General features: G+C 39.2%; 1 protein-coding gene across 1 annotated transcript in view; it reads right to left on the minus strand.

Annotated features, from left to right (window-relative positions):
- Positions 1–12,118, minus strand: part of JAZF1 (JAZF zinc finger 1) — a 195,148-nt gene that overhangs the window by 26,686 nt on the left and 156,344 nt on the right. Inside the window, exon 3 of the mRNA XM_056336513.1 lies at positions 3,922–4,118. Within this exon, the coding sequence (XP_056192488.1) occupies positions 3,922–4,118 (197 nt within the window). The remainder of the gene's footprint in view (positions 1–3,921; positions 4,119–12,118) is intronic.

A 12,118-nucleotide genomic window follows, 5' to 3' on the forward strand; every position in this document is an offset into this window, starting at 1 on the left:
GTAAGTAGGTCTATAAACCTATTAAACCAGCATAAATGTTATAACTTGTAATCTATTAAAATCAAAATAAACAGGAAAGGAGGTCTGTGAGCCAGCTTCTTCACAGCAAAATGTAATGCTAATTATGAGGTTTTAAAACATTCTAGATTTTTTTTGGGTGTGGGCAAGACTTAGGGTTGAGCCATTAAAAAGCCAGTTGGTAGCATTAAAGTCATGCTTTAGGATTTATAAGGAGGCCAAAACTTCACTCCAGGCTGAAATTTACTATACCAGGCCTGGAATTGTTTAAAAAAAAAAATTAAAAAAAAAAAAAGAAAAGGAAAAAAAGGGAAAGGGAAAAGGAAAGGGAAAAGGAAAAAAAGTCATAAATATGGAAGAAAAAACAAACAAAACTAAACCAGTGGTTTCAGATGATTTTTGGCACTGCTTCAATGCATAGTTTTATTTTTTTAATATATTTTTAAGTCTGAGATTCATTACTATGAATTACTTCTGTAACTAAAATTGGGACCAGGTTATTTTGATAAGGAATTACCAATAAGTTACTATCACTTACTCTTTCTTAAAGCTTTCCAGTATGAAGAGATATCCTAATTTTCAAAGGAACATCAATGCTCTGACTTACACTCAAAAGCCAGGAAGTCAGGGGTAGAAATTTCATCTGTGAGCCACACAGATGTATGAAAACATTTAAAAAATTAACAGCGTATGTTAAAGATGCAATGTCAGCCCCATTTCTATCCATAACTAGACTTCATTAGTTTTGTGGGTTTAAAATTGACATTTCAAAATAAAGGCAACATAAGTTTTGTGACTTAATTGAGCGCTCCTTAAATAAAGGGACATTTCAATGTTTGCAGACTGTTAACATCTTTCCAAAATAAGCTATGTGCTGGTGCTACTTAGCCGTATTGCCCTATCACCCTAAGGAGCCTGTATTGCTGATGGAAGCCATTTCTTTTGCTAAATCCCGCCTGCAAACTCTAACAAGAGCATTAAGCCTACTAAACAGTGTCTCCCAGGAGACACTATTGTTAAAACAAAAACTGGAACAAATTTTTAAAGTGAACTTTCTGCAACCATTAGAGGATGCAGGTCTCAAGAAGAAGAGAAAACTTGTTACAGGAGAGGGAACAAAAAGCCAAATGTAAGCAGAGAGCACATGCCAGTCACCACTGAGGGAACAGAAGGGAGGCACAGAAAATTAACTGCTGCATTTCTACTTCCTACCAAAACCACAAACGGGCCGTTTCAGGGGACTAACACATACAGAGTCTGCAGATAAATACATGTCTGCCTCATTACCTGAGAAGAGCCTTAAAGAGCACACTTCTTTGGTGAGTATTTCTGCCGCTACATGAATAATCTCATTTACGCAGAAGGTGCTATACATATGCATGCAACATTTGCAGCATGTATGTGTGTCAGCTTGGAAGCTGCTCAGGTCTGTCTGCGAATTTGGCCCGTAGTCTTTTGGCATAGATTTTTACTGCAAAACTTAACCACTCTCTGCAGCCAAACCACCTTGAACTGTTTCTTATCAAATTTCACAAGCTAAGTGGGTTCGAGTCTGGTCAATCCGTGAATGAGAGATCATTATATGAAATTACACTTTACTGAAAGGTGACAACAGTAGTTTAACAGGATCAGGAAACGGCAGGACCTAGCTGTAAGGACGTGCACAAAGGTGTCTGGGATTCAGGCAGCTGCTGGCTTCACCCAAGATAAGACTACCCACACCTAGGAAAGCTAAGACAAGCAGCATACCTAAAGGGAGGACAGCACACAGAAAATGGGACCCAAAAGATTAGTGAAGATCCTGCTTTCCACCTCAAACAAAAAAGGCGAAGAGCCATATAGGACAGACACTCTCTGCTGAGGGACACATATACTTGTATGCCATCTCGCTAGCCCGTAACGCATGCTTTCTTTCTGGCATCTAAAGCGGCACCATCTTGGAGTTACACCTTGTGCAGTAACAGTGATGCCAGGCACACTGCTGAAGTTTGGTACCCTAATAAAGTATCAAACATCTGAGATGGGAATTGAGATTTTTTCATTAATAGATTGGGTCAGAGCAATCCCATTTTATTTTTGACAAAGTATAGGTCTACAGGAGGATGAGAATAACGGTTATATTTGGATTATAACAAATATTTAATACCAACCCAGCTGACACCCTTTCAGGCAACTAAGGAGAAACTGCCTCTTTGTTTTCTTAAGTTACCACAACATACATGTTTATCTGTATTCCAAGACAAGTTAACAAGAGTTTGTTTGGAGTACAAATCAAACAGGATCGCAGAGAAGGGATACAGCAATATTCTTCATCCTCACTGGATGCAGTGGAGGGTATGCCTGTAGAGCTTGAGAACGTAGGCACTGCGAGGCCGAAATGCCGTATGATTTACATACTCTAAATTGTTCCCTGAAACAGATCTTGCCTAACTGTCCTTGGTTTTATCACCTTGCTAGACAATTGCCATATATACTTGCACTTGAGGGAAAAAGATTTGCATCAGCCAATAACACACACTTGAGCTGCACATCTAAAATGAGTCTGCTGGGCTCCCTCTGAGGCACCGCACTGACAGAAACTCAGCCACCTCATGACTCTTGAGCACCTCATCTATGCAAGTTAGAACCATTGCAGAGGACAAAATCCTATGCCAAGCAACTGGGGAAAATTATGTAGTTATCAGAAAAACCTCAATGCTTCTTTTAGGTTCAGAAAAACTTTTTAAGATGACAAAAATGGAAATTCTGGGCTGAGGCTGCTGAAGTGCAACTGAGTTGATAGTTAAGTAAAAAAAAAAAAAAATCTTCAAGAATGAGTATGTGGTTTTTGCTACCAGGCTATTACAAACCCTGACTTTGGAACAGGGCACCAACGGGGAACTTGGAACAGAGGGTGCAGAAAGTGGAAGCTGGTATTATTTATAACCTGGCAGGCAGGATTCCCAGGTACTCAGTTAGCCATAACAAGCTGATTCTCTTAACTACAAGTAAAGTAACATTCTGAGAACTTCGACAAGTTTGAAACATATAAACAATAAAAATAAAAGTATTTCAATAGACAGCTGCTGGCTTTTTTTCTTTAATATTTGATGGAATATGTGTCAAAGAGTATATCGCTAACCAATGTTCCTGACAAATAATGCCAAGTTATACTACTGACCACATCATGAATTAGCCTTCTCAGAAGTTTTACAAAAACAAAAGAAAGCAGTAATTCCTTGACATCTATCAGATGTCAAGGAAATGAATCAGTTTGTTTCACATAGGAGGTAATTAAGAAAATCTTCTAAAATTTTCTGAATTACATTGTGATTTTATCGTTTAGCTGTTCTCAGCATGCTTCCCTTTTTCATATCCAGGGACATACTTAACAATCAATTCATTTCAGAACTTCCAGAAAGTGTCAGAAGGACCGCTATGAGTTTTCCATTTAGTCATTAATACTAAAACATTAAATGGCTGTCTGCTTAGTTATCTATGAACTCAATCCCCCACAATAAAAGAGGGGTGGAGAGGAAGATCCCAAACACTCAAACACTTTTACTTGTATCTTAAACGGGCACCATACCATGCGCAGAGCTCTCCTACTGATACATCGGGGGGGGGGGGGGGGGGGGGGCTTTTGCACATTTGGTATTTCTGGTAAGGTTAGTTTCTTTGTATAATAATTTCAGCTGTGATTTTTAAAGTTAGTGCCTTTCTCTGCTTTAGCAAGGAGTTTGGAAACAAATGCCCAAACACATTTTACAAAGTGCAAACCAAATGCAAATAAAAGAGCCCAAAGCTTTTCTGTTTTATTTTTAGTGGCTCTTCTTCTCAATGCCACAGTATGTCTATTGTTCTCCAAATGCCATGAGCAAAATTGCTAGTTTATTTGAGATAAACCAAACTGTAGGTGCTTACCTGTAGGAGTACTACTGCGAAATGAAGAGGAGGGGGTGATTGGAGGGGTGACTGGAGGAGTAAGGCTTCCACTGCTGTGGCGAGGTGGAGTAGATACATTCCCACGGGACACTGTGCTTGACAAAGTCAAAGAGAGTTTTGGCTGAATCTTTTTCTTCAAAGACTCTTGCTCACGTCGAGCTGCATCAGTCATAAATCTAGAACAAAGACAATTATGAGGATAAGAGGCTTCAAACACTGTTCGCAAGCTTTAGGTGAAGTATTTTTTGCTCTCTGTGACCATACGAAGCTTCAAACTCAGCCACGGCAAGTTCCCCTGCAATGCACAGATTTCAATACTACAAACTTCTCCATCAACAGCTTTATTCCAGTGTTCAAGATATGGGCCATTTGCTTCTGATTTCAGTAGAACTTAAATTAGACATTTGCATCATGTGTAAACTTACAAGTTTTTTAAACTCCAACCAGAGATCAGCATTGCGCACAATAATGAAATAACTATACTCAAACCTTTACAGTAACTACATTCAATCCTTCTGTGAAAAACTAGCTAAACCGGATAAAAATGTTACAGGCAAATGTATCGAATCTGAAGGTGAAAGGGATAGTATGAATTACATTGTGTATATACATTACTTCCAACTTAGGATAATCACATGCTTTTAAAAAGATTTTAGTCAGTGTTGCCTGACATAAAAGATGTCTAATTAAACTGCAATTCCTCAAGTTCCCAACTCTTGAAAACCAAATGAGGTCTCTCTGTAGAGCTTTGGCACGTGCTGCTGAAGGCCTAACGCAACTCAACATTCATCTCTGCGGGATGCTGAGAGGGAATTCTACCAGCACAATGCAAGGTGTGCACCAGTAGGGCAGTAATTCTAGCAGTGCAAGTTTTTGCACTGGTTCTCTCACCTGGAATAAAAATAGATTTTTCACTTTTATTCTGATTCCTTCCAAAAAAGAAAACCTGAAGTGAAAAAGACCACTTTTATTCCAAGTGCCTACACAGAGTTATACCAGAACACCTGGTACTGCATTATGCTGACATTCAAAGCATTATTGCTGGCACCTGTATTAACCCTCACTTGAAAGGACTAGCATTCCCCCACAACAGCATCTCTGCGGCTCTGTGCTTAGCGTTCAAGCAATGTTTTAATCCTTTGCCTTTTCCCTCCCCTGCATAAGCAGCCATCCTGAAGGATTCCTAAGAATATAGGCTAAAGTGAATCACCTTGTCCATACAAGTCCTCTGTCCTTCATGCTAAAGTACAAACTACACCTGTCAGTGAATAAAACAATACACACTAGCACGTGATACAGAATAAAAAGTTAAGTTACACCCAGACACAGCTGAGCCCATCAGGGGAGCTGGTGCAACCTCAGTTAAAATGTATTTAAGGAGGGGTAGAAAACGCTGGAGAGAAAGAGGAGGAGGAAACGGAGGAGGAAACAACAGAGGGTAGGAGAGAATAACAAGGTCAGATGAGTAGGAGATGCTGCATGGTGGAGAGCAGGTACACCGCTGGAGGCAACTGCAGCCCATGGGCGTGCAGAGAGAAACCGCTATAACCTGGCCCCAACCCCTGCAGCACTCGTTGCCTCGCTGAGGGGACTGAGCGTGGGCTGCAGCAGCAGCAGGGGAGGAGAAATGTCTAGAATGAAATAAGCCTGGAAAAGAGGGAGGAAAGGTGGCTTTTTTCACCCTAAGGGTTTTAGCGTTTTAATTTTGTTTCCCAATAACCAATACCCAAATCAGTAATTAAATATTTATGCTAGCTGGCAATAAATTAAGTTAAATTACCTAGGTCGAGTCTGTTTTGCCCATGGCAGTACTTGGTAAGTGATTCCCTTTATTTCAGCCCATGAGTTTTCTTGCTTCTGCTCCTATTTTCTCCCCCATCTTGCTTGGGCCAGGGGTGTAGTAGTGAGTGAACAAGCAACTGTGTGGGTATCTGGCTGCTAGCCAGGGCCAACCCATCACTCTACCAAATTTCTTGTCATGCAGCAACTGTATTTGCTATGCGACTGAACTGCCTGCTGTGTGTCTTCATGTCGCTTATACTATGAGAAAACATGGAAGCAAATCTTGCCACATGTCCAGAATCCAAGAGAGGACTAGGAGATCCACCTTTAGCTCCCGAGGAAGAGCAGCAGACCATGAGGACAGGGAGGCAGACGGAATACTGCCACACCAATCATCTGGCCTGCAGTTTATATCCTCACCTTATATATGAAGGACCAGGCCACTGGCTGGCTGGACAAACTGGTTCTGTAGACCACCCCACCCCAGCAACTGCACTGAACATGACCACCAGGTCACATTGGGTCTCACAGCAATATATAATATCTGTCACAGCATCCGCAACATGGTGCTGTAAGACAGTCCAGTTTCTTTTCTGGGCCCCGACCAACATTTTAAATAATATGAATCACTATTTTTGTTTACGTTTCATAGAAACCTGACATTTTGTGACTGCTCACAACATGTGCTGTTTGGGTAGAAGCTGGGTAGATTCAAATGGCTGTTGAGTCCAAACCTGACTGCGCTTATGGAGAGACCTCTGAGAAAAAACAGCTCTTGTGGAACAGTAGGGGTGCATAGGGAAAAGAGAAAGAAAAAACTGGGGCTTTAGGCAGCTATGCCAAACACAAAAAATCCCTTTGGCTTAGATATCAAAAAAACAGCTCTTTTTCAAGACAGGTTTGTGTACTTTAACACAGGGTCAAAAACCTGTGGCATAAAATTTTAAGTACCATTAGAGCTATAAAGATGCATCCTGTTCATCCATACCACGAAGGCATTAATAAGTGGATCTTTGCCATGATACATAACATCAACACACAATCTGCAGGCATTAATAAACAGGTATATGACATGACAGCTTATCTTCTTTGAACAGAGACCATACATCATGTCAAATCCGGATATGGCATTTTTATGAAGTTAATATTTAAAAAGCAGATATCCATAGTAACAGTTCTGTTTTAAATTTCTCTTTTCTAAACAAGTGTGCAGATATTACTGACAAAACAGTCCCCAAACAGAAGTCTAAATTTCACTCAAGAAGAAAAGTAGTAAAAAGATCTTAATAAAATGGGCATTCAGTACACATTTGCTTTCCTTTAACTAGGAAACGTCTAATTCCCTGTGATTGGAATTTGTACTACGCTGTATGCTTGCTTCTGTATGGGAAGCCTTATTCCTTAAGAAAATGTTATGGCAGCATTATAAATCCTTGAAAACTTGGAAGATAACCTCAACTGTGAGATATTAAAAGCAGCAGCATGAACACTGCTATTTAATAAGCTGAGCCACAAATAACAATGTTAAAATAATATTGAGGTATAACCAGTCTGGTTGAAGCCCATAAAAATTAGCAGAATTTGAAGTTATAGCTGAAACTTCTCCCTGTCCTTTTAACTCATTCCCTTTTGGGCTAAGCACGATGGATAATATTCCAAAACATCATTTGTTGTCTACACAGTGAACCTGAGAGAAATAGAAGGCAGTCTGTTGAGAAGTTCAGTTCCTGATACCTCAAGTATGGAATTTTCAGATCCAAATACTCCCCAAAATAAGTTTGCTGAGACACTGGCAGTGATATGGTTTTGAAATGAAAACTTGTCTAAATCGATTAAAGTAAAACATTTTTCGGTATTTTAATTGAGATACAGTATTATACTTGTACCTAACTATGTGGTGTTCTTCAAAGCTTACAATATAAGCATCTTAATGATGGGTATAGAATGACATTTCCAACAAAGGCTTTAATTTTCATGTTGAAAGTACATTATGGTTGCAACATCAAGTGCTCAGAAATGAAACATGCTGGAATTAAGGTTGAATACTGGTCTCTAAATTACATGATTGCATACAATTTTCCCTGCCTCATTTAAATGCACAAGATGTGTGGGAAAGAGAAAATGAACTGTAACCAACAAAGGCTGCTGTAAGGCCACTTAGGTTAAACCCCATCCCCTTGCTTAATAGTCTCTCTCACCGTCTTCACATCCATCTCCTTGCTGAGCAAATCTACCTCTGCTATTTTCAGCCCTTAACTGCATAACTCTGCCCCTCCAGTCCCACCACTACACAATTTTTGTTGTCTTCCCTGTTGCATGGGATGGTGTTTACACTTCATAAGCCTCTCTCTCCAAATCCAATATACCACATCGGTGCAGTGAAGCAAGAATAATTCAGTTCCCAGTCATTCATTGATCCTGTTTTGAAAAGCATGAGGTTTGTGTGCTTTGCTGCAGATGGTTCATAACATCAGGGAGGAGCCCACTCCTTAGAAAAAAACCTCTTCTACTCCCATTTTTTCTTTCCTTGCTCTTTCATCCTCCTAGTAATTCATGTCCCTAAGTGCAATGATTTCTGAATCAAGTGCTTGCAGCAACTTTAATAAACATGAGCAAAATATAGTATTTCCCCTTCCTCTCATTCCCTGGAATGGGTCAAGTATTCTTACTGAAACTTTCCCAAGAAATTCACCCTGAAGGAGACGCCCAGCATGGAAAATTTCAGCCCAAACAGCTGAATGTTGGCAACATAATAAGCAACTGAAACAGTCTTAAAATGGAAAGTGTTGCACAACCTTCCATATAGATGGCAATATAACACAAACAGCATCAGCTGTTGTTACCAGCGTACAGTCACAAAAAAGCAGTGGTGATGTTCAGATTAAAAAAAAGCCTTTTCAAATCAAACCTTTGCAATGTTTCTAAGACTTGTCACACCCAAAAGCTTTGGAATCAAGAATCAACAGAAGCAGAACACACTCTCCCTGAAATTTCCTTGAGCTATTACCATGCACTGTTTCAGGATGATGCCCTAGTGTGACTCATGTGGTGATGTCAGAGTTAGCATATGATAAAACTCTTACCACACACAATTCTAAGACACTTTAAGAGCTCTGGACTCAAACAGCCAAATTGAAGGTAAAGGTAGTTACAAAAATGAGTTGTAAATAAACTGAAAAATTTTACTTGAGGTCTCACTTGAAAAGGAAAAATAAAAACCAACCCAGTTGACCTTCAGAATGTATCTTCTTAATGATGATCATCAGCGTATGAGGCACCCTTTCCTCCTCTTTCCTGTTACAGCTTGCTGATGCAGCAAGTTAACCCTGCTTGGACCAGGTGTGTTTCCATGTCCACAAACATTGACACTGACAGTGAAGACGGTGCATCACAGCTATCTTGTTGGATCTGAATATTAATTTGCTACATCTGGTTTCTTCATGTTCTAGTCTCTAAAACATTGCAACATCTCATCTGTTGGCATATCACAAATCTATCATTCTCCAGTTACTGCATATGCATCTAAGAGAGGAAAGGGGGATTATTCTGAGTTTGCAAAAGAAGATGATCACACTATAGAGATATTCAAGCTCAGGATTGCTCCACACCACTGCCCAGCCTAAAAAACCACCAGCCACAAGCCTAAAAAAAAATGACAGTGCTACCTAGCTAACATATATAACCTGTCCTGTGATTCACCATTGACAAGTAGTACTAAGCCACAACGGGAAAAAGTAGCAGAACAGAATTAATTTTGAGTTTTTCTTATTATCACACAGATCATTATGGAAAAACATTGATAGTAACATTGTTGTATGCTCATATTCATGTTTGCCCAGTTTGGCTAGACTGTACTGGGAAAAGCCCGTCACCTTTACCAGAACATGAGAAATCATGTCTTTGAGCTTCCACCACTTGTATTTCAACAGCCTGGTCCTTAACCTAACACTTGGTTAACTTCAAGATTGATTGGAAGGAGGAGAAAAAAAAAATATCCATGGTGCAGATCTGTGCAACCTTCTGATTGCATTATGTTCAGATCAAAAGTGATCAAACTTACTTGACAGATGGGGCACACACTAGCTTAACTACATACTACATATTTTACATAAATAAGCGAAAGACATTAATTCTGCTACTTTTCACACAGGTGTTGGTTATATCTGCTTTTCCCCTCAACCTTTTCCCACTTTTGTCTAAAGATGTTTATACAGTTCTTTGTCAGTGCTGTACCAAGAGAAATAAGGAGGTGGAGATGGTAAGTTTAGCTCCCAGCCCTCCTCATCACATTAGCAGTGTTTAGGAAAAAAAGAGGCTAGGATGCAAAGCACCTCTAGCTGTACAGCATTTTACAACTTCAGGAGACCTCTGCTTTGAAGAGGGATCAGGAGTATGCACTTCTCAAGGAAGGAACCCATTTCAGTAGGGTGGGACTCTGTGGACCCTAAAATACACTAGCGAACCCCAAAATACACTAGTGAACCCCTTATTCAGGCACACCTTATGCTGCCCTTAGAAGCAAAGACAAAGCAAGATAGTCCAGTTTAGCTAATGCTGGGAAGGGACAACTGTTAAGTTGAAGGAGAAATCTTGTGAAATCTAAATAGCAAGGTTCAGCAGTAGGCTGTCTTGTCTCCTGGGAAGGATGAAAGGCTTTTCTCGGCTGAACTTCACAAAACTGGGCCCAAGCAAGGATGATGTACTCAGTAAAGCCTTGCCACACTATTTATGTGCTAATGAGGAAAGAAATACGTGAGCAAGTTTCATGCCATCCATTAACTCAAATTATTTGATGAACACCCTTGAGCACTTTCACATACCATTCTTTGTAGTGTGAGGGAAACAAGTATTCTGCATCTCTGCACAAACCTCTCTTGCTTCACAAAGGCTAGCAACCATTTTTTTCTTTAGAGATCTTCCACTATATTTTTAGCAAAACCCTAAAAAGAAATGTCAGTGTGAAAAAGCCCCATTAAGATGCATGCATAATCATACACATGCCTCTACACTATTTAAATTATGAACTATTTGCATAGTACTAAAGCATACTATTTATACAAAACTCCCTTTTTACTGGTTTCTTTATTTCACAAAAAGCATAAAAAAATGAGGACGAAACAGCACAAAATAATAACCACCTTTGAATTATTCCTCCAAACCTGTATTACATTTCACAACAGGCACTGACCAGATCAAAGAAATCATTACAGGGCATTTCTGAACTTCTGGAAAGAACTCTCCCTGCCCAATATTATTCCAGAAATACCACGCATCTAAGTTGGATTTCAATACGCACATTCATCTGAGATCAGGTCTTACAAAGGAATTCAGTGTTGGTTTTCAGTACCAGTTGTACTTGGATATTGAAAGCTATCCTTATGTATAATATATCCATATTATGAACCATAAATATTCAATAAGGAATATTTATGAGAAACCCATAAGTATCTTAGGGAGGCGGGACAGAATCAGATTTCTTTTTTAGTCTTCCGGATAATTTATTGCTGGCACAATTCCTTTATTTCCATTATTCAACCTGTTCCCTCAAGATGTAAATATTACTCGCCACAAAATCAGCTATAGTGTAATACACATTTTTCTGCACGTGTGCGTCTTCAGCAGATGCAGTAGAGATTATTAGTATGTACATGTACCTTAAAAAAAAAAAAAGTTAAAAGCAGACCTCACTTTGCATTTCTGCTTCATCACTGAAGACTCAAACACAACATGCAGTCATACTCATATTGCTGTCAGTAGATTCAAGGCTGCAACCTTAGGAAATCTGTTCAATATGAGGAAGAGTTCAGTGGGTTTGCTTTAATTGCCTGCTGTTCACACATTCTTAAAAGATACAGTAAGACACAATAAAATACCCACCAAGTAGATATTTTGTTCTTCTAGCATGGAAAATTGATTCAGAAGATTCAGTAATTTCATATTTAAACATATGTAAGGGGAGCTAATGGACGGTGATACGCCAAACAATCTATTATCACTCAAACAGAATAAAAATAAAGCAGCAATTACCTAACCATCCCAAACTATATAGTTATAGTTGCCCACAGTAAAACACGCGTGTTTGTTCACTGCTGATCAATACAACCAGTGTTAAAAGTACTGGAAGGGGATTTAGCGTCTCTCCTGATTTCATGCATATACAGGGAAAAACATCAGTGTGAACTACATTTCATATTTAGGTTAACATAAATCCCAAACACTGGACCATAAGCCCACCCTTCCAATTTCATATTTATGTATTATATTATATATATATATATGTTTATTTTAATATTTTCTGTTTGGGAAAGTTCTTTTTATTCTTTCTGGGGTTTTTTTCGCTCTTTTTTTTTTGTTAGCACCATGTTTACATTTATTGTGCTACATCAACTTTTCA

Source organism: Falco biarmicus, chromosome 4 (genome assembly GCF_023638135.1).
Source record: "Falco biarmicus isolate bFalBia1 chromosome 4, bFalBia1.pri, whole genome shotgun sequence".
Taxonomy (NCBI): domain Eukaryota; kingdom Metazoa; phylum Chordata; class Aves; order Falconiformes; family Falconidae; genus Falco; species Falco biarmicus.